Source organism: Nesoenas mayeri (genome assembly GCF_963082525.1).
Source record: "Nesoenas mayeri genome assembly, chromosome: 1".
In the NCBI taxonomy this organism is placed as follows: domain Eukaryota; kingdom Metazoa; phylum Chordata; class Aves; order Columbiformes; family Columbidae; genus Nesoenas; species Nesoenas mayeri.
In genome coordinates, this window is record NC_137541.1 from 63,647,933 (window position 1) to 63,675,727 (window position 27,795).

Here is a 27,795-nt window from a genome sequence, read left to right on the forward strand (position 1 = left end):
CTTTGCATTCATTCCTATCCAAATCAAGGTGTCCTGGAGACAGATTTTTTTTGTCTGCACAAATCCAGGCAATAGTCCTAGTTATCCAATTATCTATCCCATTAGAAAGATGAAAGCAAACAGTGCATGGCAAAATAGCACAGTTAGAAAAGGGTGCCATCCGTTCCGTGGAAGCAGTTGCACTGCTTCACGCTAGAACAAAAATGGGACAGGGCCCAGCAGCAGGGAGGCAGGAACATTGTTCTGTTTATTTCCCACCAGCAAAGTTAGTGCTTTGTATGAAAGGGAGTCAAAACATTTTGTTCACCTGCAATGCAACTGGGAAGTTTCACAAAAGTGATCCCTGCTGCCCCTGGGGGAGGTGCACAGGGAACACCTTTCTTTCCAGTACAAAATGTTTTCTGTAACAAAGTGTTCAGATGTGCAGTGTTAGCGCTCTGCAGCTCTGTTCCACGCAGGGTACTTACCCTGTGACAGCCCAACACAGGCTCAAGATGACCTTGCAAGACCCACCACTTATCTAATCTGAAGAACTCTTCTGTCAGGGTAACTCTGATCCTTTTCTTCCTGCACTGAAGGGGCCTCACATTTACAGCCCATCCATTCGGGAAGTGGCTAACCAGCTGCCTCCTCGATCCACAAAATTAATCCTATTGATATCCTTCATTTTGTTCTGAGCAACCATTTCTCCTTCACAAATCCTCCCTCATGCTCCTAGAAGCTCAGTAATATGCCTGCACAATCACAGTTCACAAAAATCCATTGCAGCCTACAATCCTCAGAAGTAGGAAATGACACGCTTGGGTAAAAGCATAAATTACTGCTTGAAAATGATTCAAAATAATAGGCAGTTTCTGTCAGCCTACAGCAGCATGATATTACAGTCTTTATAATACCTTTCACATCCTAGAGGGCAACCAAATGTCTTCTAATGTTTAGCTGTCCAGCTGCACCATGTAAATGCCTTTGTTTTCTAAAAAAAGTAAGTGAAGTGAGCATATCTGTTAAGACAACAATGTGATTGGTTTTGCCAGTTTAAGTTTAATAATTAGGTTTCTAGTTAGGAGACCACAGAGCTAAGACATCACATGGAAAAGCAACCTTTACAGCATACGAATATTTTACCCAACTCCAGATCCCTCCTCACCTGCTCGATTGCCAGCAAGACCACCCTGCTTTGCGGAGATTGCAGCCTGAGTGCCTACATGCTTTGTGATCCTTCAAACTTATTGTGCCCCCTAAACTGTTGGCCACATTCGTGGTTATCAGTCTAGCAGGCTACAGAGCTGCAGAAGGCAAAGTGTAGTGGCATTTCTCCCATTTAGATTAAATCCAGATCACGTGTGAATTTTATTCCTTCACCTCCATATTTATTAAAATATTTATAAAATATACAGTTACTTGGATTGGCACTTTACCTGCTTGACTGAATAATGATTTCAGGTTAAGGGCATTGCATGTTTTGGGGCAAAATTACCTACAGAAGGCAGGTGTTGGGCCATTGGCAGATCCCAGCCTTGCACACCCTCCACACAGGCTGGCAGTCCCTCTGACCAGCAAGGAGAGGAGCCTCATCTCAGACACAGTTTGGTTTTAGGCCTGGTAAGAGGGGCTCAGAGGATGGGGTACATGGCTGCCCATAGCTGGCAATAACCAACACCTCCCCAGAGCACAAAAAGCTTCTGTATGATTCTGTGAATAGGCTTGAACTCAAACAGAACTCTCTAGGACTGTAGCACAGGTTTCCGAAGCTGCTTAAGGGAATTTGGTACCCATTTCTCCTCCTCAAGCCAGTGAGCTTTCAGCCTCATCATAGCCTCTGTAGATACTCTGACTAGAAAAGATTGCTTACGCATGCTCTGTAACTTCAAAACTGTGAATGAGGTGAAGCTGTACTAGAGCTGACGTCCGGTACCCGCAAAAAAATCTAGCTGGTAATTACTATCAAAAGGCGATATTTAACTGTCTCCAGGGAACATGTATCAGGAAACATAAGCACAAAAGCAGTTCAGGACTAGGGCACATCTCAAAGGGACACTGTGTGTGCTCAGGTGCTGGAAAGTGACCAGTGCCCATCTGTAACTCACTCACATTCTCTCTTGCTTCCAGGCTCCTCTCCATGCCAGTACCGGGACAGGAATATTCTTTGGCATCTGCCTGGTTGCTGGAATTGTGGCTTTTATCGGATATTTTTACCTCAGGTTCAGGAAGAGAAACATGGGCTTCCAGCACTTCAAGGTAAGATGACAGACAGGAAGGCAAAGCACTACCCCAGACCCACGTCCAAATTCTCTTTGCATTTTATTAAGCTAGAAACATTCCCGATCACTTCCCACTGGAACCACTCAGACTAAGACATGAAGAAAGTGGGGAGGGCTCACACACTTTGTCTTGGGCATAAGCTTACACTTGCTCCCCCAGACCTCTCCCCCTAAGGTGCCCAATGGAGTCCTGCTCTCACAGAGGCTTCCAACACCAAGGACTGGCCAAAAGCTTATTTAACTGCTCAGCACCCATTCCAAAATCTTTGCCTCACCAGACCACCTACCCTTAGGGAAGCAGGTCATTACAACCAGTGAAAGGGCACCTGTTCTCTTCCCCCTCGCTGCTAATAGTTTTACTGTTCTGGAGGTTGAAATGTTTGATAGGAAAAAGGCCAGGTTCAAAAGTCAAGCAAATTGAAATGATTGTCAGCATTGAAACATGTATATTTTTTATACTGATTGCACTGCCATGCTTGCTTTCTGTTAACTCACTCTGCTAGCCCTGCATAGTACCATGAGAATGTGAAACCAGCCAGCAACCCCCAAAGTACTCATAGATGAGGGATGACCAAAAAAGTGTTACAAAATACAAAAGAATCAATCAAAAAGCAAGTCTACCTAGAAGTAACCAGAAATCCCTTCCTATTCTAGACCTTGCCTAATGTGGTACATCTTCTAGAATCAAAAAACAGGAGCCATGAGCCAGGGGAAACACTTGTATTTTTATACAGTTACAAAGAGAGCCCTCAGGAGCAACCAGGTACCTCTTAGCCCAGGCACAAGGCCAAGGCCATGATTCATCTCTTCATCTTTGCTGAGGCTTAAAAATAATAACAGAGAGAAAAAAGATACCAGCGTTAAGTGACCTGAGATAATGCAACAACCCAGAACACCATTCATACCCAGAGACACTGATGTAGATGATAAAGCCAGTTCAGTCACAACACGGCATCAGTTGGTAGAGAAGCTTAAGTGCCTCCTCGCTTAATGCACCGGTAGGAGATTAATTTTAAGCATGTTTGTGTGATTTTGTGTAGTCAAAGGATGATACTGATGTAACACCACTGGACAAGTCACAGCCTTCGAATATCACCAACCCCTCTTATGAAAGTTCTTCTGCACTGACTCCACCAGAACCTACTTATGATCTTTTCTCAGTAAGTGTTCATTTTGTTTGGAATTAAGACTCAATTAAAATCATGGTAAGAGGGAACAGCTTTATGAAAAGAAAATGTCTAGTTGGGAAAAAAAGAAAAATCAATCTGGTGAAACAATATTCAAGTTCCTGGCTTTCCTGTCTTAGCACTGCTAGAAACAGTGTCTGTGGCCTACAGCTGTTGTTTCAAGACTACCTTCAAAGAGAACTGAATTAAATTGGACTTCAAATGCTGATAGATACCAGTGATGTGTCTATACACACTTAAAAGGCCATCCAATTTTGTCTTCTCTTTGCTGTGAATGCAGCCAAGTGCCATGCCAGCACTCTGCAAAGAATCTGAAATGCAATGGCAAGGGGGCTGGGAAACACAAGAAGGAAAGATTGAGTAAAGCCAGCACATATGATTAGCCTCAATGGTCTAATTCAGCAAGACCCTCATGGACATGCAGGGTCCAAAATCAAATAAATCTTTTTGCATCCAATAAAAAGACTTGTTAGGTACAAAAATGTCAAGTGCAAACTCTGCCTTCTGTATGTACAAATTTGCCAAAAAGTGACTTTCATTTCCTAACACAACATTCAAGTCTTTTTTTTTTCTATTTTATAGGATTCAGATGACCAGCAGCTTGTCATAAGTGGTCCTCACGATCAGAATTAAAGACTGAATTTGGCATCAATCAATTATAAAGCACATTTCTATTTACACTTATTGTGAAAATAAACAGCACCTACATGTTTCAGGGAATAAAATCTTGTTACAAATTTTAAAAGAGCTTTGTTTAAGGTGCAGTCTGTACAGTCCACAGAGTTACCCAACTCAGAAGCAGTGGGTGTATATGAGCAATATCAATTGAGAGTGCCAAATGCAAAACTGAGCCTCAAGTAACCTACATAGAAGCAAAGGAACACTTCTGTCTGAAAAGTATGACTTTCACTAGCCTGCTATTTAACTGCTTTTATTCTTCTGCAGAGACTTTGAAATGGATTCAAACACACAGCCAACTTGGCAAATATCCCCAATTTGCTACTACTCCAGCTCTACACTTTCATTTTTGCTCAGTTACATCTAGAACTGGCAAGTGTGAAACAGAACGCGTGGCAAACTAGTATTTTTTAAACTTAAAGGAATTTTTGCTAGTACACTTTCTTGTAAGAATTCCAGCAGCAGGAAACGCATCCAGCCTGTCCACCCTGCCCAGCTCCTTTAGCTTTTCTGTCTTTCCTCCAACTTGACTGTGGTTTGTTTACATCTCATCTCATTGTACAAATGGAAATAGTAATTGTAGCAGGTTTAACAAGACATATAGGTGATATATGAGGGTATCTAAACAGTAACCAAATTTTTCTTGAGCCGTTTTTGTGAAAAGTGGATAATGAACATACCCTTGCCACGTCATGTCCACATTCCATTTTTAAGGTCTGAGAGAAGAAGCTACGCACTTGTTCACATCTGTTACTTTTACCAAGCACGTCAGCATTACCTTTCAACTGACGCACAGAAATAACACCATACTATTAGAAGCAAATCAAACTTGAGTTCAATTGCTTTCATTTCCCCCCCTCAAAACATTAACACCATAGCAAACTGTGAGAACGCTATAGAAACCACAAAACAGCAATAAAAGGAAGATTTTTCTCACTTGCAGCAGTAACGTTCCCCTGTGATGTTGTCAAGGTTTGGCTTGCTTTTACTTAGAAGATATTTTTAAAGTTAGAACATAAACATGCCTAAACACACATATTTAGGGGAGTTTTCCCCACAGAGTTTTGCAGTTAATACAACTCACATTCTGTCCTTTTCCCCAGTAACCCAAAATACTAAGTGTTGTAGGGACCAAAATATAAATTCCAAGCATTTATTTTTGTAGTAATCATGAAATATTTTTATCACAAATAAAGTTTCCACAGTTCATTAAAGTCTTTTACTGACAGACTCTTCAGAGTCTTCGATAGAACAGGAAGAACATTTCTTTTCTGGTGTTCAAATGAACTATACTCCTGAATGAATATAAAGAGACACTGCCCTTTCAACATGCTCATAAATCTCTTTGAAGTTAGTAACATAACAATTTAAAATAAGTACTGCAGAGAGCACTGAGGTGTACAGCACAAGTTCTCTGAAATAATTACAAAAATGCAATATGTTTTTAAAAGTTAATAAATAACATTCTACCACTGAAAAATAAATAATACACTTTAAAATGCTCACTAAAATATATATATAGCTGGGTTGTTTTAAAGGAACATAATCCTCCCATAATGATTTTTTTCATGCAATGTTGTTTATTTCAATAAGCCATGCAATATAAACAAGATTTTACTTCAGCTGGCTGTTGTAACGTAGCTTTATACAGAAGTTGGATTTGTAAGTTAAGAGAAAGAGGAGAGGAGGAAATCATCTCGAAACAAAATGTGGATCATGGGGATAACATCCAACCCAATTAACACAGGAAAACTGAGCAAACAAACTGACTCCTAACCAGCTTTAAAAGAAGAAACATCACAGAGGTATAACCAACAAAACATTATCAAATTCAATAATGCAAAACTGAATAACACAATTCTATTATTTGCTGGTAAGATAATGAATGTACAGTGGTTTGGGGTTTATTGGTTTTAACAGTGTATTGAAATCTCTGGAGCATAAGAGGTGCTACACACGTGTAACACCAAGCCTGGGTCTCGCTGAGCATTAGGATAAAGAACTGAAGGCAACTCGGGGTTATTTCCATCCCCACGTTTCATTATCAAGTTATGCTAAGTATTTCTTGCACAGCCCCACCAACAAGTCTCCTGACAAAGCCCAACTAACTTCTGCAAAACTTCATCTTTTTCTTCCAGCAAAACAGCAGGACTGTCAGATGAACTGGTTTCAAGTATATGCATCTGTTTAAATACACGCACACACCTCAGGAGTGCTGCACGTCGTTTGAAACAGGAGCATAAGAAAACCATAAACATAAAATCTATACCCCCCTCTGAGGACTTCAGACTGATTTCAAGCATACAGGAAAACTGCTTAAGAAATTGTGCAGGCTAGATTAAAATACATTCTTTACTTTGCAAACATTCTCTTAAAAATATGAAATATTCTGCATATGAAATTCCATATAGGTACTTGCATATAATATAGACAGGTTAAGAAAAAAAAGAGAGAGAAAACTTTTGGTCACCAAAAGTTTGTTTACCTGACAAACAAGTAGGAAGCAACTGGTATCCCAAAACAAAGTAAAGAATACCAAATGCTATATATTTTGTTAATTATATGCTTTTAAAAACAGAACCTTTAATAACTAAAATTTGAAAAGCATTAATCATATTATGCCTTCTAAAATGGCTGGGGTGGGAAGCACCAGTTAAAAAAAGGTTTCCTTTGGATGCAGAGAAAGGAAAGCATCCTTATTTAAAAACAACTATATAGCAGTTCTATAAAGTGCCTGTTTGAGAAAACACATTAACAGATGTTTTCCTTGTGCAAAAAAAAAAAAAAATATATATATATATATATATATATACTTTTTTCTGCTCAAATCTTTGGAACATATATCCTACCCAGAGTTTGTGTTCATGCATTACCTCCAATTTCACTTACTCAATAAAACTTCAAATCTGCACCATCAAAATTATTTTGCTTGATGCAAACTGTCCAACACCCCCAATTCAGCTTTGAGGGCTTGAGCTAAAAAAAAAAGTCATCAGAAGACTCTGGTTTTCATTTTCTCATTTCTTAAGTTTTCTTTCAACTCATTTGCTTATTGTGCGTGTTTACTTTTGACTGTAAAAGTCCATTACCAAAGGCTGTGTTCCCAGGGGACAGCAAAATCACGCTGCATGCCACTGTAAGACACTTAAAATTTTAAAAAGCAGCATTTAGGATCAATCTAAAGCCTGAAAGAGATCTGGCTCCACTTTGAAATGCAAAATTCAAGACCTTTTGAAATGGCTTTAATATCAGAGAGTCGATAGTTAAAGTGTTTTGGAATTCATAAAGAAAGGTGCCTAAAAGTTAAAAAAAAAGGAAATCCGAAGCAGCCCAGGTTACTGTTACTTTCAGTTTTAGGCTCAGGTCCACCTGCAGCAAAGCACAGATGTTACGAGCACAGAAACGGCACAGAAGGAAGAAAAATCCCCTTGGTCTGAGCCCACAGGTGCTGGAACCACTGCAGTGCAGCAGAGCCACACCAGCCCCTCGGCGGGCAGGTCAGGTACAGGTAAGGCTCCGGCAGCAAGGAGAGTTCAAATGCATCACACCATCCCTCTCACTCTCACCATAACCTGGCTGCTGCCTATCACTGAATTACTAATACTGGGTTTAAGCTTTTCGGTGCCAAGATCCATTAGAGGCTCCAGCTGGAATTCTGAGCACGGTCAGAACAGAGAGTACAGTCATTTCTTTGTAAAGCATGAGGCTGCAGATTGAAATGTCCAATGAATAAACAAACAAAATCAACCACCCCAGAACACCACCAGTCTTTCCCCTCAAATCTGCCCTCCCTCCCAGCCCAGTCCTATTTTGGCAGTCCATCATCTCTTCTGTGCGTGAGAGGAGCTTTCACATCTCCAAGCAGGAGAGTAGAAAATAGGTACAACACTTATGAGAACAAGTAAGAATTACATCTAAATCAAGATAACAGATTTAAATGACTTAAATAAAATGCATGTACATTCAAAAAAAAAAAAATATATATATAGATATATTTGACCATTTTAGAGAGAAGCCACCAAGTGTTTATTTGATCTGAACTGTCTCTTGTAGGAAAGGTATTCTGAATGTACCAGTGCACAGCTGGTCTGACCAGCCAGGAAGTTCGTGCTGCAAAGGAGTCCTTCTTGGATAAAACGTGTAATCAGGCTCATAGTTCAAGAGACAACTCAAGGATGCCATGTAGATATCCGCAAATCTAGAGAGACGTCTTAGGAAGTAGGTTGGATTCTCATCAGTTCTGAATAAGCTTCCAAACTGTGCATTGAAGAAATTCCTGTTCATCTCCCTGTCCCCCAAATAAAAGAAATCAAAGAGAATGAAGTAAATGTACCTGCGCATATCCTTTTACCTGCTAGCATCCAGAACCTGAAGCAAGCAGTTCCTATAATCTATCTTATTCATTACTCTCTTCCCATTGTACTTCAAAACACTTAAATGTACCACACAAGAAATCTTTGCACCTCTTGCACACATGTAGTCCAGATCTAGCAATCACAGTAGTAAACAGAAGAGCTTCGCACTTCTCCCATTAAAGCCAGTGGCAAGTTGCTTCTGACTTCAGAAACATGAGATCTCAAGTTTTCCTCTCCAGAGACTGTGAAAGACTTTTGCCTTCATCTAAATCCTAATGATACACACTTGTCCCAAAAATAAAAAACTTTAAATTAAAAAAAAATTGCCTTAATGTACCAGAAAGCTTAAATGTATCTTGGAATCAACTTATGTTATTAGTCACTGCCAAGTATCATTCCCCCTTCATTCATTTCCACATTTCTGGGGAAGGCTGCTGGAGGTACAGCTGCTGGCCTTGCCAACTTCACACTGCACACACCCTCCAGTTATAGACTGCTCCTTACTGAAAGTAGATTTTTAGGAGTTTTAGCCCTATTATCTGTCTTTGCGATGAGTCCACTTCTAAATCCAGCCTAGTGCACAGCCCAGTTTCCACATATTCTAAAATGTATTGTACGTAATCTGAATAAATCATCTAAAAAAAAAGTGACCTAAGTCTTGATACAGAAACACATTTTTAAATCATGCAGAAATAAGGCCGTGTGATCAATAGCAATGGTGACAGCTGAACATAGAGGGACAGGAGAACAGAGATGAGAAGGAAAAGTATTTGATATCTGGATGTTACCTTTTCATGCAGAAACCAGTATGTGTTTCAAAGAAGGGAAACAGAAAGGGTTCATATGCACAAAACGTCAAAAGGGAGAAGAGCTGCACTAGAGACAGGTAGAATATTGCTTTATACAGATAATATTAGGAGGTCTGTAACCACCAGGAAATAGTGGAGAGAAATTCTGAAGGAATATGTGGAAGACATCACATAGAACACTCGGCTACCATAAGGCATATTGCAAATTCTTCATCACCAGTGTCTTACCTCAATTCCTTTCTTTCCTTCTTCCATTCTTCTAAAATCATTTGTGAATCTGGATCACGGTGAACCTGGAATGTAAAGTATAGATGACAGGTAACTAAGGATGCCCTCATAAATGAGCCTTTCCATTAATAAACCCTTATCAGCTAACAGGACAAGGGCAATTCTTCAGAGATCAATATATACGGCAGGAAGCCATCCAGGCTGATCAGTGGAGGAAGGGGACAAGATTGAGACAACTCTTATTAACTAGCCACACAAATAATTGCATTTATCTGCAGTCAAAATAATGAACTTCAATGAGACAGGACGCACTTGCAACGTCAGTATCCAGCATTTAGAAACTTGGCTGGATCCCTTCTGCTATACAGAGCCGATTACACACACACACATAGAACAAACCTGCATGTGTTCCAGTAATCCCGTCAAGGTTTGCAGCCAGGTCATGGTTCGAATGTACTTCTCTGTGTTCATTATTTTAATCTCTGATCGTAACTCTGGAATAATTGCACCAGTGCGCCAGCCATGCTTCAGGGTCAAATCCTATTTATCAAGAAGAATTACTAAATACAAGTATTAGTCTTAAAAAGAACTACTTAAAAGAACTGAAGAATTTGGCCATTGTTTATCCCAAAGGGGCACTAATTTAATTGCTTCTTATGTACAAGCAGAAATATAAAACCATGGGACTTAACTGTGCCAACAGGCAATGGATTTTAGTTTCAGAGTAAGCTTCAAATCCTACGTTTTTAAAGAGACAGAAAGAACACATAAGCACTTGCAAATAAGCAGTAATTCCTTAGGTTTAAAACAAACGGTAGGAAAACCCTCTTGTAGATGAGACCTTTGCTGCTGTCAGAAGTATCTGGAAGAAACTGTATGTTGGGTTTGTGGTATTAATATTTGGTCATACATCTAGCTGACAGAAGGGTCCTATTAGGATCCCCAGCTATTCAAACTCCTCCAGAAATCTTGTTTTATTTTAAAATCTCAAAAGAAAGTGCGTTATATTGAATAATTGGGGAGGAAGAGAGGAAAGCTTTATCTTTTATCCTATTTTGTGAAAGTAAACTACTTACTGCCAAGTCACTGTAAATGTGATCACCAAAGTAGAGAACCTTAGAGCCCCTCCAGCCAGTAAGCTTCAGAAATTCATACAAATTACCCTGCACAAACAATGACATGTACGTTGTAGTGGCACACAACTTGCACCTTCACAGGCATAAAAAAGAAATATAGTACACCCCTAAAAATATTTTCAGACCTAGAACCTTGTCCTCAGCTTATATATTATGAATCCTAAATTTTACAGGCAATTTCAGTAACGCTATCACTTCAAGAGCCAAGTGAACTGCAGACCTACAATACAAACATTCAATTTGTACCATTTCAGTCATTAAAATAACTCTCTTAAAAACATACCTACTTTTCAGAAGCCTTTATGATATCTAAAGAAGCTTGAGATTCTAGCAAATAGGTATTAAATTTGAACTGAAAGACTTAATTGAAAGCATACCTGTTTGTAAATCTGACCTTTCTGCAGCTTGTGAATTTTGTCCCAAAGCAACACTCCCCTTTCATTCACCTTTCGAAATGGTCTAGAATAGAATTACATATAATTGTTACATTGCTGTAGAGATTCTGTCACTTTTTAGGAGCAAATTAAGATTTTAATATTAAAAATATTCCTCTTTCAAAAGGAAAACATGATCTCTAGCATCTGAACATTTTGTAGCAGACAGAAAAAGCAAAGCACCAAAACTTCAGCTTTAGCCAGTGAAATGCAATGTATATATGCAGTACATCTATAATGTTTATAATATAATTTGAGAATAACTGTTGAGAACTCAGGCAGGGATCCCAGACAGAAGAGAAGTAACAGCGTGAATTGTCTGCCATTAAGAAGAAGAGAACACAAAAGAAGTGAAGATGTGTAAAAACACTTGCCCAATACCTCACTGGAACAGGCTGCCCAGGAAATGTTTGAGTCACCATGCCCGGAGGTGTTCAAAAGACACGTAGAGGAGGTTCTTAGAGAGACATTTAGCAGCGGACTTGGCAGTGTTATGTTAACGGTTCAACTCAATGATCTTAAAGGTCTTTTCCAATCTAAATGATTCTATGATTTTGTAAAACTGAACAACTGAAGAAGGAGGTAGAGGACTGGAGGCAAGACAAACAGCAAAACTCTTTTTTAAATTAAATGGAAAAAAGAGAAAAAAAAGATCCCACTTCCCTCTATCTCACTTTCAAATCAAAAGGACACATAAAGGAATAGGTCTTTTTCAAGTGTAAGAGTAGTGCATACACATTACAAATGTGTTTACCTAATTGAACAACTAGTCCAAATAGTCCAGCCTGTCAGGCAGTCTGCCCTTTAAATATCATGTGTGACTAAAGAGAAAAACAGAAGCAATGAAAGACATTTCCAGATAGGGGGCTGATCCTGAAAGGCACCAAAATTTCTCAGGTTTATTAAGAAATACACTTCACCAGTTTACAAGTCAAGATGTTAAAAATAGCTTCTGTGACCCTAACTCAGTCCAGTAGACCTATAATAGCTACTGGAACTTTCTCAGGTAAAAAATGGTAAATATTTGGACTTTGTAATGAGTGTTGCCACATTCTGCAATGATCTTAAACAGGATTTCACGAAATATTCTTTCATTTTACATTGCATCCAACTTAAAACATTTCGTAACATGCTCTACAGCCTTATATGGAATAAGCTGCTTAAATCATTCTTTACTGACTAAATACCCACCTTCGCTTATCATTGAAAAAGTTTGGTTTATCAGCCTGTACAATGACCACATCAAAGAGATCCCTCCAGTCCTTGCCGACTATGAACTTCATCCCCTTGTCCCTAAAAAGGGCAGAAGAATATTAACAGTGAAGTGTAACAGAAGTGAAGTAATCTGTGCAATATAATGAATTACACTCAACAACCTCATCCTCTCCATCCTTTTAAAAATGTGTAGTTGAACAGCAAACAATTGTTCACTTACACAAAGCTGCTGGGACTGTTTGTGATGAGAAACATCTTCTTGCCATGATCAGCCAGCTTTGCTAACACAGCACGAGTTTGTTCGGCATAGCAGATGTATTTTTCTGTGAGGATTGGGGAATATACAATATTAACTGAAAAAGCTTTCACAAGAATTTTCTCTGTATTCAACCTAAGGTTCAGAACATGCGGTTATACTTAAGAAAGAAACCTTAGACAAATTGAAATAACTCCTTCAAGCTTTAAAATTTAGAATTTCTAATCTTAAATACAAAAGCCAGAAAGATCATTATACTAGCAATGAAAGAAATCTTTGACAGGTTATCTCATTAGTACTTACCAATATCTGCTTCGATTGCTCTGTACATTATTCCTTTGATGTGGACATCCCTGATAGAATCCTGTCAGGAAAGCAACAGAGAACTAAAGAACTTAAAAATGTTTTAAGTATAAAACCCATGCTCACCACATAGCAGTAGTAATTTGTTTTTAGAACAATTCCTTTCTCCAAATTACACTTTGAACTTTACAGAAATGCCATGTGACATTCATTATGTATGTCTCCACTAGACAAAGGGTAAGCCTGTCCTCCAAGAAAATTCATGTATTTGGGAAGTACAAAACTGTATAGCACAGGGGCTGTTTGACAAAATAATTGTGAAAGGCTGCTCAGAAGAGTGATGCGGGGTGAAAGCCATATGCAGCAGCAGAGTCATCACAGATTTCCAGTGACCTGTGGAGCAGAACACATTCCTCTCCTTTCATAAAAAAAAAAGTTTGACGTCACATAGATTTTAGATTATGATCACCCCCAAATCCCCTGAAATTTATGAACAGATGAAAGAAGCTAAATGCTTAAGCAAAGTACCCTTAAGGAGTTCTGAAGGCATTTGGCAGCTCTCCTGAGCCAGCTCTGCACCAGATCGCTTTGTTTAGGATAGTGGTACTGCCATTTTGGTACTTACATGGGTTATGTCCTAAAAAGCCTCAAAAAATGGCACTACAGGGCTTCCAAAATGTTGGTAAGGTTGAGCAGTACATAAGTTTCGACAAACGCTTCAAAAGAAATCACAAAAACTAGCCTTCTGACTCTATGTAACCACAGGCAGAAAGGAAAATTACTCTGTAGGTCAAAAGTTTCTTAAAATCTGTCTGATCTACTTGGGAAAATGAGAAAGTCAACATTTAGGTGCTTGACATGCTGAACAACTACACGAGTTTAAATACTTGTCAACAAGGGACCAGGAAAAGGCTTTAGATGGAAAGCTTGCGCGGAGAAATACCAACATCTTGAGCATGACCTCTTCTGTTCTTAAATAACAATGACATAATTATCTCCTCTGCAGGATACACCATGAGGAATCAAGAGGGTCAAATTACTCTAGCCATTATTACTAGATTATTTGGAGATGGAAGAGGGGATAACAGGCAAAATAGATACACCAAAAGCAAGAGACAGCAAATGATCATATACTAGTGAAGACACAGAGGCAGTACAACCGAAAGCTCCAAACTGGAATTCCCTATAGCCTCTTACAATTCCTGCTAGTGAGAAAATAATACCTCTGATAACAATCAAAATAAGAATTCAAGCTTTATCAATGTACAGGAGCTGCTTCACTTCCCTGTTATCCAGCCCTCAAACCTACAAAAAGAGTAGCAGCCCTAGAACATCAGATTTAAAACAATTTTCACATTACTCTGTGTTTCTTTTCCAAGGTCTACCTTCATTTTACTTACAGTTTTATGGTTGTATAGTAATAATTAGATTATACAAAACCTCAAGTTGAGGTATTTGACTGGAGCTGATACAACAGGCTGAAGCTTCCTGAAGTGCTCACAGACAAGATGCACAGATATGGACGTTTACCTAAATCTTCAAAGCTAGTACCTTGACATCTTTGTACAGATGAACAGGCTCATAGTCAATGTTGTTTTTCAGAAAATATTCATTCACACAAGAAAGGAGTGTCATTTCTGGCAAGGAAAATATATCCATGAATTGCTTCATTGTATTTCCTTGTGAGCTCTATAGGGGCGGGAAGAAAAAAGACGGGAAAAAAGGGTCAGGCATTTCTCAGATTAGAATACTTTCATTCATTCAGTATAAACACTTCAGCTTCGCTGCCAATATTCAGCTTTTGCCATCACTATTCACATTGTGTTAGATTCTTTTTGAACTAACAAACTTTCAATAAAATAACTCCAACAAAGGTTATTTGCTTTATTTTATGAATTAATATTGAGTCGTTACTCTTAAGAGCAGTATTTTAATTAATAAACACAGTGCTCAGCTAAAAGTCAAGAGGAGGACCTAGAGGCCTTCACTGGAAGCCTGCACTTCGATAAATAAGGAGTAGTGGGTATTGTGATAGGGGGTAGAGGTTTTGGTTTAGTTTTGGTTTGGTTTTTTTTTTTAAACAAGTGGCATGCTGATTATAACTATAAAACAATTTACCTCCTTGAAAAGAGATAATAAAAAGTTGTAAAAATCTACAACTCATACAGAAACAGCAGAAAAGATTTCTACTCTGCAAAAGCTGTAACTTCAGTTAAGTTCCACATAAACAGAGAATCTCATTATACAAGATCAAATACAAACCAAATACTTCTCATGAAGAAGAGGGGTAAAGCAACCAGACATCTTTGCTCAAACCAGAACACTGGTCAAGATCACAGAAACACAGAATGATTGAGGTTGGAAGGGACCTCCAGAGGTCATCTTGTCCAACCCTCCTGCTCAAGTAGGGTCATCTCGAGCCGGTTGCCCAGGTCCATGTCCAGATGGCTTCTGAACATCTCCAAGGATGGAGATTCCACAATCTCCTTAGGCAATCAAGCTGTGCTAGTGCTTACTCTCCCTCACAGTAAGGAAAGTGTTTCCTGATGTTCAGAAGAAACCTCCTGTGTTTCTGATTGTGCCCACGGTCTCTTGTCCTGTCACTGTCCTTTCCAAGATTAATGCAAGCATAGACCTGCAGAGACCAGGGCATCCCACAGGGAATACCAGGCCGATATCCAGAACCACTGCAGAGACTAGATTTGGGAATTCTAAGTTCAGTTCCTTAAAATAAGAACAAGTTTGAGAACAACAAAATGCTACACAGGGCCTTTCATGTCAACACAGAATTAACACCCATAAGTAAAAAAGGTAAAATAAACTCGGTTTTTACTAAAAAGACAGCACTGTTCTATATTTGAGAAAGAATAAGGAACCTACCAGCCAGAAGATCGACTTCCCCTACAAAGTCAAATCCAAAACTTAAAAGCTTTGTCTTTTATCATTAGTCTTTTGTCAAATCCTCTTGCCATAACTCTGCCAGCCCATATGCAAGAAAAGCCTCCATATATTAACTTGCTGATATATCTGCTAAGCCATTAGACCACCGGGAAGAAGTACATAGCTGGGGTAAAGCACCAGATATGGTTCACTTCTCAGTCTTTATCAGATTTGCTGTGCAACACTGAGCAAGTCACTTGATTTTTGTATGTTCTGCTCCTCTATCTGTATGACCAGGCAAGGGAACACTGAAAGAAGAAACTACAGCGAGTGAGAGAAAAGATTTTTATCACTTTAGAAGGTAAACTTCATATCTAGCACTGCAAGTCAGTCATGTATCAAGAAAATATAACTCCTATAAAGAATAAAATGCAAACACTGCAAACCCAACACCCCTCCTGCACAGTAGTTTGTGGTTTTACCTTTCCATAAAAGTCACTCATTTGTTCTAAAGGGACATGAGAACCATCATACATTGCAATGACTTCTTCATCTGGGACAACACTGAGGCCTCTGGAAAACAACATAAGCTTTAGTTCAGAAATCAGATTAAAATTTTCAAGTAATTACCAAATGAAAGTCTGACAGACTAACACTTAGATCTGCAGCTTATTAAAATACTAACAATACCATAGGAACACTTTCATCTGTTAGTTTAAAAAGCATCTTTCCTTACAGAATAAGTAACATTTTAACAGATTCACACACACAGAACACATTCCAATTTTAAGTCTTTTCAACCTTCTTACGGGAAAAGAGCTAATTAGTCTCCACTGAAACTATGCCTCAAGGGTTTGTAAGAAGTAGAGTTTCTAGTTTCCTTAACACAAAGTAGTTCTTCATTCTGCCTTTGTTTCATACAGCACTGATGATGTGATAGTGTTTAAACTAGATTATTCTGCAGTGTGACCTTGAAGATTCAAGGGAAAGAAAAACACACTCAACTTTAACTAAATAAGAATTTACTTTAAATTGTATCAACAACTCTGTTTCCCAAAATTTAAGATTATTTGAAGGGTTGTTGACAAGTCATTAAACAAAAGGGAAGAAGTAGACATCTCTCCCCGAAGTTTCTTTATCAACTCTTAAAATATTAAAGGCTTTGGTTTGTTTTGTTTTTGAGTGTTTACAGCATCAAGCATCCTGCACCAAGGTATCTAATACACTCCAGGCATGGAAACATCCTCACCAGAGGACACAGAAGCACTGAGGTTTTGCTTAAGACTAAAGAACACAAATGAAAAACAGATCATCTAGTCCCTTTTTTCCAAGTCCACTCATGTTCTTTTGCAACCTTTTAAGACAAATAGTTGACTTCAGAGCCTCCCTTTCTTGGTCTTACCCAAAGTGCCGCGAGGCATTAAAAATAAATTAACTAGTAAGTGTAGAACCTTCAGTGTTTAGCATCCACACCAGCTCTGCAGTAGAAGGGCACGATACATGAACTTCCCTAGGGCTGCTATGGTAGGAGAGTCCCAAGTTAACTCGCTCTTTTATTGCATTTCTCAACGCTACATTGACTCGTGCATAGCTATGTGCTATTGCTGGTAGGACTCCGGCATTGAAATCAGTATTGTGCACTTACGAGGGAGATAATAATTTGGTTTTGTAACAGAGTTCAGTGTCACCCACCCCACAGCAAAAAACACAAGAAAAACAACCAAGCTGTTAAGTGTATACCAGGTAATATGATCAAAATTGAAAAGGACTGACTCCTCTTCTAGTCTGCAGATAGCTATGCCAAGTGGTACTTGAATACTGTTAAAGAAAACACTTGTGGGTCAGGAGCTACCTATGCACAAATCAATAGAGGACAATAGACATACATGAAATCCACAGAACAGACACAGCTATGCAGGCAAAGCCATAGATTCGTTTTACCAGAAAACCCAGTCTTAACACAGTTCACAGCCCAGCTGTGCAACTACAAAGTTTATTTTATTCCACTGACAGCACAGTCGGTACTAAAAGCATCACACTTCACCTACAGCACAGCTCCCACTGCTGCTCTTGGAGACACGCAAAGTTAGAGGAATACCAGGATTGCTTACACCTCCCTGCAAATGAGGCTGTACACTTAGGCAAGTCACAGTATCACAGTATGTTTGGGATTGGAAGGGACCTCAAAAGATGATCTAGTCCAATTCCCCTGCTGGAGCAGGAACGCCCTGCTGCTTTCAGCAGTATAACTGACCTACACATGTATAGAACACATAGAAGGTTAAAACTAAGAACTATAGATATGCAGCAACTGACAGTAAAGCTCAGTGTTGCTACAGAAGAGAAAGGTAATCTTATTTAAACAAAATTAAGAGAAAGTATTGAGTGAAATGGTATCTTTCACTCTCTCCCTTACACATGCTCACAAGTACCATGATGTGTGGCCTAACAGTCTGTCCATTATCACTTTGGGTGACGCAGAGAATGCCAGACAACAGCTCTTCAACAAATCTCAACGCCTCTCTAGTTTTCTTGACCAGTCATCATTTGCTAGATTTGAATGTGCCTTTTGTATTAGGAGTTGACAGCAGCTGTGATCTTCTGCCTCTTTATTTTGTCCCACTCCAAATCATAACACAACACTGCTGAGGGACTCACCACCCATTTGTGCCCTCATCTAGGTCACTATACAGTTCCAGTCATGCCACTGTTCTTCCTGACAACTTCTCTCAAAGCCTTTAACTCCTTTTTTGCAACCTCCACCCCTATACAGGTGTCTGGAGAAACAGCATGTAGATGTGCTAATATCTTGGTGACCAAGTGATCCAGGCACCACCAGCACATGCCAGCCTTTTGTCTCTTCTATCAACATTTCTTCCAGGGCTCTCACACGATTCCTTTCATACCTCATTCATACCAATCTTAACACTTCTACTACATAGGTCTACAGGTAAATGTACTTTTTATTACTTCACTCAGTCTCTAGTCTAGCAAACTAGCACTTTTCACAGTGAACAATGTGAAAATGTGACAGCGTTTTTAAATTAACCTTAAAACTAGCAACCTTAATAAAGAGTTCTCCAGTTCCCTCCTAGACCTGCATAAATGATTCCTTTGAAACCACAGGATTGGGTTTTGTCAGTTGAAACATACAATAATTATTCTACATCCACATGTGTAAAACACAAATAAATGGTATAAAGTTTCACTCAGACTCTGAAGATACATACAAAACACATTGTTTTGGCAGCTTTAGGCAGCTACTATGTTGACAGTCTGAGCCTAATGCTGGATCAGTGTGACTTTCTTTCCTCTCTCCCAGAGGGCATCTCACACTAAGTAATAAATGAACAAATCAACAGCTATGGCTGAATCATCTACCCATCTGCCTGACTGGCAAACAAAAAGAAGTAATGAGCACATTATAATCATTTCATACTACCAGTCCCCCATAGTAAATCACATCAAGGTTGCGTTATCTTTTGGCCCCAAAAGAAAACTTTTTGTTCAATGCAGTTAAGAAAGGTGCTCAGACTTGTTCTTTAATTTAACATCTGGTTACTAAGTGTGGTGTTCACGTCAGTCAAAAGTGTCCTGCTCCATTACAGCAAACCGAGCCATACTAGAAATTCTGCTGTCAAAGATCACATACCGTATGTGTATATCATGTAATGAAGCACAGCACCGAGATCGCTAATTCTACATCGAAACAGTAAACTCAGAAAGTGCCAGGCAGTGTGGACAGAACGCAGCTGTGCTCCATTCTGCAAGTATGATGTGGCTGATGCATCCAAACTTAAAAGCCCTGTGCAAACACAGCAAGACCTCTCAAGTGTCTCTACAACCTCACCAAAGTCATGCTAACAGGCACTCCAACGATTACTTACATAGAAAGCAACAGCGGAGAAGTCATCAGCGTATTTTTAGATGTCTTTCAGCACAATTTAACAGCCGGAAACAATGTGAGTCAGCACTATGTGACCAACCAGCCTGCCAGCTCCCCCAGCTCTGAACCGGGCAATCAGCTGGACTGTATCAGCCAGTAAACGTGGTACACACAGAGGTGCAAAGAAACTCCCTTCCAGTTAGACTGCAACGTTCATTCACATCTGTGCTTTTCAGGGCACTGCTCCTGATATGAACCCAAGATGTAGGCTAATAAATGCAACTCAGAGAGTACACGTTTTTATTATAAATAGGAAATAATTTTACCCACCTGTAAACTGTTCCCAGCTGAATATAATGAAAAGCGTCAATCTTCATTAATAACGCCTGCAAGGGGAAAAAGAAATAGCTGTTTTTATCATGTCGACTATTCGATGTAAAAGTATAAAAATCGAAGAAATTTTGTCTATGACCTTTCTGTCTCAAGAATGCCTGAGTACCTTCAATTCAACTTCCTTCATAGCTTCCAAAATACTTTTATCAATGGCTTTTACCGAGGGTTTGCCAAATCATCATGGAAATATTATCGAGTGATCTGAGCTAACTCATGAAGAAAGAACTTTTCCTACTAGCAGATGCCTGCTTAGGTTTATTCTGTCTTCCTCTCCCCATCCAGCATGAGCACAAAACACCCAAACCATTTTATACTTAGGAGCTATTACAAATTAAAAAAAAAAAAGTATGTAACAACACCCTTCCACATCAAAACAGAGTGAAAAGTTGGAAGACTTAAAAGCCCTATTCATTTTCTTTCGCCAACGTTCTCAGCACTACATAACGCATTACAAAGCTATTTATACATACCCGGTGCACATCATAATGAAGTCCTCTGATTGCAAAATTGGGATCATAATCATATTTTCTTATTTCTGCAGGGTACTAAGAAAAGACAGCAATGATTTTATTTTAAATCCATAACAAAAACAAATAAAAATGTTTCTGCATAATTTTAAAAGCCTATGTTTTCTATGCTTCTCATTTTTACCAGTCATTAGGAGGCTTTTTGAAAGGTTGGTGAGATTTGCTGGAGCACAGGTACAGTGCAAGACAAGTCAAACATTTTTCCTAAATCCAAGGTCAATGTTTTAAATCTAAGTTGGACAGCCAGGTACTCTGTAGTGATCACCTTTGATCTTACTCAAAAAGTTATTTTAATATATGCACCATTGATAACAAACTAAATTTTATTACCTTCATAAAATTTAATACCTGAGTTACCTTGCATTGTGAAGTTTCTCCATGAAACAGACTACATTAATACAGTTTCCAACTTAAGCTTCCAGCTAGAAACCCAAGAACGTGGACTGATTTACAGAAACACCTGAGCCTTACTGCTTACTTTTATTGAAGTAAAAAGCAATATATCATCATCAATATTAACAGAAGCACAATTCAAATTTTTTTGCTATTTTCAAGAAATGAAAAAAGCACAGCCATCTCTTTTTACTCCCTCTGTGCAGTACATACTCCTGATCACAGATTGTCATGTTTGAGATGTAAACAGCATTTGTAACACCTCGTTGATTAGAGATGTGCAGGAATTGAACGTCTGTGTCATTCTTTCCTCGGCTTCTTTATAGACAGCATAGGTAGCTCACACCATCTATCAGGGTTTTCCAACATTTTTCAGTACAGGCCCATATTCAGTCAACTGTAATTTAATCCTGCTTCAAACACAGGTTAGCCATGAAAAAATATGCCAGCTGTGTGCCTTCGGCTAAGGGGTTTGTTCATTTGTTTCAAAATGCTTCCGTCATTTCTGACAAGGCTTGAGAAAACTATCACGTCTTTGATTAAAAAACTGAAAGGTAATCCTACATTTCCCTCCTACAGACTACAGCGGTCTTAAAACCTGACAAATGCATCCCAGGCACATTCTCCACCTTCTCTACAACAGTCTCCATACATATATGGCTAATTTACAAGCCTTTGGAGAAAAGAAAATAAAAATAAAAAATAATATACAGCTTAAACAGAGGCTTTAGCTACTTTTACAAAAAATAAATAAGTCACAATTTCTCCACAGAGTTTTTATCTATGCTATCTTGCTCTGCAACTGCTATAGATTGTGCTTGTACTGAGCACAGGCATCTACAGTTAAATAAAACAGTCCTTTCTCCTAACTTCTGCACTAACATCCCTACTACCACTTCCAGAAAACATGGGGGAGGCTTCTGATCTGAATGAAGAACGGCATCAAAAGCCTACAGACAGGTTGGGAAAATGTATAGATTTGGCCAGAGAACAAAAAGGAGAAAAGGAGACACAGGAAAACATCAGGGGAGGATACAGAATGTGATCAATTAAAACCTACAATGTACTGCACATGCCTCAAAGCACCCATATCAATCCTGAACCAGGAAATTTATTTCTGACTTTTTCAAATCTCTGCATACTTGACCTTCCTACTTTAATTCATTCTACTAGAAGGTTGTCTTTTTGATTGCATGCCAGTACGTACAATAAAAAGATTAAGCCTACCTTGGCACACAAATCAAAGCTTCCTTACAAGCTAAAAAAAGAAAAATAAGATAAAAATTGCACAGTTTGCTTACCCCACTCTTGGTTGGGATACATACAGGTGGACTGAAAGAGTAGTCCAGATAAGGTGGTACAAGAGCCATGCATTAGGAAAGAAATAAACCTAAAAGCAAGAGTTTACATTCTAGACCTACTGTCACCTCCAAGATTAGCATTAAATTGATGTTTATTCTCTTGGACACACTTCAAAATTCCTCACTTCCTACACCACATTTTGCAATTTCTGATGAATTACCTTACACTGTCATGACCAAAATTGGCCATCTTTTAGGTTGACTGTGACAGTCATAATGGGCAATAATATCTAGAACTTTTTTTCTAATGTTAAAGGCAAGAAAAACATTAACAGCATAAGCAGCTATAGAGATAGCACTAATAAAAGCTCTTGTCCCTCAATAAATTCCAACAGGAGATAATATATTTCAATAAGCTGTGTCAAAAAGTAATTACAGCTTCATTTATAGAACTCAAGAGCTTTTAATCAAGACAAACTGGCAAGTTATTACTACCTGAATTAATTCAAATATTAAAGACAGACCAGCATTTGAATTTTTTCTACAAGAATTAATCCTGACTCCTACAGTAACATTGGTTTTTGCAAGAACCGCATAGCCTTAATAAAGTGTATTTACACATCCTACAGAAATTGCTACCAAGACATGCCAAAATCTCAGGGAGATCAAGTTGTGTACGCTTGTAGCGCCCATGAAGTTTTGTTTATTCCTCCAGGGATATTTATAGATGTTTATATATAACTCCTAACCTTTAGATTCAAACATGAAAGTAGAGTCACACAACCAATTCAGACTTAGGTTGTATAAAATACGCAAGGAGTTTTATTAATCAAGTTACTCTGTGGACTTTTTGCCTTTTATTTTTCTGTAAGTCCTACAGTTCATTAACTTTGACTCTTTCAGTCTGCATTTTCTTCACCCTTTCTCCCTGCAACACCTTCAGTTTCCCAAGCCACTCGTGTGTCCCCTGCTCCCTGACACACACTCACTTCACCCATCCCCAAACTACACAGCAACCAGCCCCAAGCTGCTCAGATGTCCCTGGTCACTGACACAAACAAGCTGCTCGGTGAGGCAACAGGGCTCTGCTGAGCTGAGCACTGACTTGGGTTTCTGTAGCATCCAGCCTTCGATTAGAGCTGCACACGCCGCCCCTTCAGCCGACTCAGCCGAAACACCAGGGGCACACAGAGATCCTCACAAGCACACAGCACAGTCAGAGACCTCCTGAGGACTCAGGTTAAAAATACTTCATATGGCAATGAAGCACTGCACTCACAGCAACGCATTCGACAGAACAATGGTAACTTTTAAGCTTGTCTTCTATTAAGGTGACTCCAATAATTGACAATCAGGTTGCGGAGGGGGGGGACCAAAACAAGCCACCACCACCACCAAATAAGGAATAGAGTTTTATTTGGTTTAACAATTGTCGGATTGTGCTCTGCTCAAAACTGCAGCTGGGAATAAACCAGGACTTCTGTTGTTCATATGCAGCTGTTGTACAAAATGTGCTACCAGGGAGCCAAGCTAGGACTGAGGCGTGAAAAGATGAGCCATACCCTTTCTCGGTTAGGAATTATTTATTATTGTTATTCCATTAATTTTACTTACCCGATGCTCATTAATGAGAAGATCTCGAGCAGCATTGAAGATCAGCGTGTGCAGATGTTTAGAATAAAAGACCAGTGTGTAGTCGTAATCAAAACCATAGATTTCAATGTCTGACAGGCTCATTTCATTGTTTGAAAAAATAGCATCCGGATTCAGCATGTTACTCATAAGTGAAGGAACCAACTCTGGGAATAGGGGAGAAAACAAAAGAAAGTTATACCAGTCTTGTAGTGTTATTTAAATAAATACATAAAAATCTATTAGCAATTTCTAAATATAGATAAACCACGATGGAAGCTATCCTTAAAATTCTGCTATTGAAAATGTTGTTCCTAACTTGTCTTGGTGACTCGCAGTTTTAAATCAAAGCACACTTTTCTCTGTACAGTTAGAATAAGACAGAAGATGCATTGTGGCATCTTGCTCAGAGAACCCCAGATTCTATATTATTTTTTGCTAACTCTATTAACACATTTTGTTGTTGCTTTTGAAAATGAAGTTTGGAGTTGGGGGGGATATTATTATTATTATTATTACTATCATCACTTTGTCTTCTCCCATTATTTGGTCCAGCTTCTGCCCCAGAAGCAGAACTTACATTGTTTGAATTTGACATGGCTTTAATTTCTTTTTCTTCACCATTTCATGGTTATCACATTACTCAATTTCAACTCAAATAAGTTAACTTTATGTGATTGTCATACTTTCCAAACAACAGTTGCATACACATCACTATGCTTATTAACTTTCTAACAAATCAGGGAACCAAAAATATTCTGCTTATTCTCTACATGCATGTACCTAGTGCATGTAAATCACCTCCATTTTTAAGAGTATATGTCTCTTGATATTTGTTTGAAAAGTATACTGAGAAGTTAAGACCACTTACATTGAGCCAAAACATATTAACATTAAGCAATTTTAGGACTAACAACAACATCAGTATTAAGGATGTTTGTATTTGTTGTTTAGAAAATATGGAATAGCAACATTGGGAGGCCAAATGCTACCCTCCTGGAAGCATAAAACATTTGCATGTTTTCCACCCTTTTCGTCTCATATACCTATCTTTATAACCCAGCCTTCCTTACTAGTGGAAAAAAGGTGCAGCTTTCATCTTAAATTTGTGCTTGGAAAGGTGAGTTTAAAGAGAATGTGCTTTGTTTGGTTACTTTCTACATATAAGTCGAGAAGGAATTGGTCAAGCTTATCTCAACATATTCAGCTCTGAGGGCAGATACACTGTGTGCTCCACCACGGGAGGGAACCATCTCAACAAGGCAGGTAGGCACTGGAGACTCCAGATCTGTTAGCAAGATAGTGTTCCATTTTGAAAACTATGACCAACTCATAGAAAGGGAAATAACATTTCTTTTGTAAAAGCAGTTGCTGCACAGTTGACAAGCAGATACAATAAGAAACTTACAGAGATGCCAAATAACAGATGGTAATCTGAAGACATTCAACTTTATCAGATGCAGATACCCAGAAGAGCAGTTTCACCAAGTTTAATTCCAAGCTTCAAATTAAGCCCAGCATCTCTTTCACCAGAAAAAGATCCCAGGAGTTCCCCACACTTAAGCTGACATCAAAAGCTATATCCTTCATTTCAGGGGATTTAGCAAAGTAACCCGCAACCAAAACATTAGCTCCTCCTATCTCCAGTCACTGCTAATAGGAGGGTAAATACTTTTATTCTATGAAAAAGGACATGAATCCTTTCATTAACTGAAGTGGTAACCATAGTTGTGAGTGAACTCCCAAAATCATGTTACAACACCCGTTTTCGTATTATACTTAAAATATTTTTTCAAACATCAATTGTGGAGCCTGGTGAGTCACCGTTTTTTTTTTTTTTAAATAAAGATATTTATATAACTATTTATAGATACAGAGATAAAGATATTTCAGATTTTAAAAAAGCTTGACTAGCGCCTGCCTGAAAACAGACAGTATAAACATTTCATAGCCATTAGACATTCTGGCTGGCAGACAGCATCCTAAGTGCTATAAAACCTTAGGTCGAAAATCAGGACCGCTTTGTCATCTCAACACTGTAACCAAGTGAAATGCACACACTTGAAGCCATTGGGTGACTTAGGCTGTAATAAAATATTCTGAATTATTCTAAAAGCACTTGCCTCATCTTTTGCCAACCCACACCCACTAACTGACTTATTTTCTCCCAACGTTACCCTACTCTAACCTCAGCTCTCATGTATTATTTGGGTGTGGTTTAGAATAAGAAAAAAGTTAATTCCAAAAACAGGAAAAGAAAAAAGATTCAAGATAAAATGCATTTACTCTCTTCTTCCTATCCCTTACCCACCCTCCAAAGTCCACAGCATTCTTCCGAGATTTCTAACACAGCTTCCTATTTCACTTATGAAATACCACCACTATTCGATGTTTGCAAATGCTATGTTTGCAACCAGCACAGTGAAGCACCAGTTTGCACTCCAGACTCTTCAGTGCAGGATAAGACCATGGTTGTTTTTTTTTCTTTAAAGGGCAAAACATGCAAGACTAAAGCATTATCCATGATCACTACAGGACAAGCTTTCCCACTTGATGTTGCGGAACACAGGCTGTCTCTTTCGGCCCTCTAAAAAGATCACATATTCAAGCACCTTGGTAGTACTCTTCCCATCAGAGCAAGGGCAGAAGTAAGCAAGCTTCAAGCATTTGGCCCTAATCTTTTTGCCTTGCTGAAGAACTGGGTTTCCCAGAGTTATGCACATATCCTTAGCACTTCACCCTGGCTTCAAAGCCTCACAGGATTTTTATGGAGCCTTATGCAAAATGAAGTTATCTAAAACTCCTCGGCATTTTAAGTTTTTGGAAAAGGAGCCTATTGCAGAAAGCTCCTCAAACAGATGTCCAACTTCCTGATTCTCTTTTTACATCTGCTTTTCTCCACAGATCTCCAACACCAGCCGCTGCCTGGTCCCAAGCTGGGTGGTGGGACCGGCTTCTTCCCAGAGGCACCTCCCCGGTGGGTCGGGCGGGCAGTGACCTCAAGCGCTCACCCCCTCTCTAGAGCAGGGGAAGGAAAAGCGGCACCCGCCCCTTCGTGTCCACCGGGTGTCCGGCCCTCAGGACCTACCCAGGGTCTTACTCGCGCTCCCAGTTTAGCACTGGAGCCCACCAGAAGGGAGGGCGCTTTGACACCACAGCCGCGCTGACTCCAGGAGCGCACACCGGGCGCTGCGGGACGGACCCACGCGGGGAAACCTCCCGGGTGGAGGCGCGCAGGGACCCGCACGGCCCCTCCACCCGCGCCTCTCCCACCCCCAGCCCCTCCGGCTGCCGCAGCGGCTCCCGCTCCGCCAACCGCTCCCTCCTCTGCCAACCGCCAACGGGCGCTCCGCCGCTGTCAGCCCGGCGCACCGCGACCTGCGGCGGGAGCAGGGCGGGCACGGCGGCGGAGCCGTGCCGGTGCCGCTGCCGCCTGCGGGCCCTGGGGCACCGCTCACCCTTGGTGACTCTCTTGGCCTCCTTGTAGCGCGACCACAGGTAGCTCTTCATATCGGGCGGCGGCTGCCGCCGCTGCTGCGGGGCCACAGTGCAGTAGGGAGCGGCCCCGGCGGCGGGTAGGGCCCCGCACCGCCGGCCGGCCGCCCGCCCCGCCGCCAGCAGGGACCGCGCCGCCGCTGCCATGCTCCGCTCAGCCGCGCCGCTCCGCTGCCGGCTGAAGTCACTTCCTCGAGCTCCGCCCCGGGGCCGCGCCGAGGCGGGGGGCGGCACCCGGGCCGCCGGTGGCAGGTAACGGCGTCCCGCCTGCGGGCGGAGCGGCTGGCCCGGCGCCGCCAGTTGGAGCGGAGCGCTGGCCGCCAGTACGCCCCGTCGCTCTCTCGGCTCGTCTCCACAGCGCAGAGGCTTTGGCTTCCTGAAGGGCTGAGCCCGGCAGACATGTCCCCGGGCTGAGCTAACACAGGG

At 40.1% G+C, this 27,795-nt stretch overlaps 2 protein-coding genes across 2 annotated transcripts in view; one reads left to right on the forward strand and one right to left on the reverse strand.

The window, feature by feature from the left end:
- The window catches only part of STAB2 (stabilin 2), a gene marked incomplete at its 5' end in the record, with an annotated part of 86,004 nt that extends 81,757 nt beyond the window's left edge, over positions 1-4,247 (forward strand). Inside the window, 3 exons of the mRNA XM_080358598.1 lie at positions 2,110-2,238; positions 3,302-3,421; positions 4,031-4,247. Coding sequence (XP_080214724.1) covers positions 2,110-2,238; positions 3,302-3,421; positions 4,031-4,081 — 300 coding nt within the window. The 3' untranslated portion in view covers positions 4,082-4,247. The remainder of the gene's footprint in view (positions 1-2,109; positions 2,239-3,301; positions 3,422-4,030) is intronic.
- Positions 4,248-8,152: 3,905 nt separating this feature from the next.
- Positions 8,153-27,516, reverse strand: NT5DC3 (5'-nucleotidase domain containing 3; the record flags this gene model as incomplete). Its single annotated transcript, XM_080348713.1, has 14 exons — positions 8,153-8,414; positions 9,519-9,583; positions 9,918-10,058; positions 10,595-10,681; positions 11,032-11,113; positions 12,280-12,381; positions 12,524-12,626; positions 12,863-12,923; positions 14,414-14,551; positions 16,225-16,315; positions 19,959-20,014; positions 20,492-20,566; positions 23,857-24,041; positions 27,333-27,516. The coding sequence occupies 14 exons, from the start codon at positions 27,514-27,516 to the stop codon at positions 8,153-8,155; spliced, it is 1,632 nt and encodes a 543-aa protein (XP_080204839.1).
- Between the last annotated feature and the right edge of the window lie 279 nt (positions 27,517-27,795).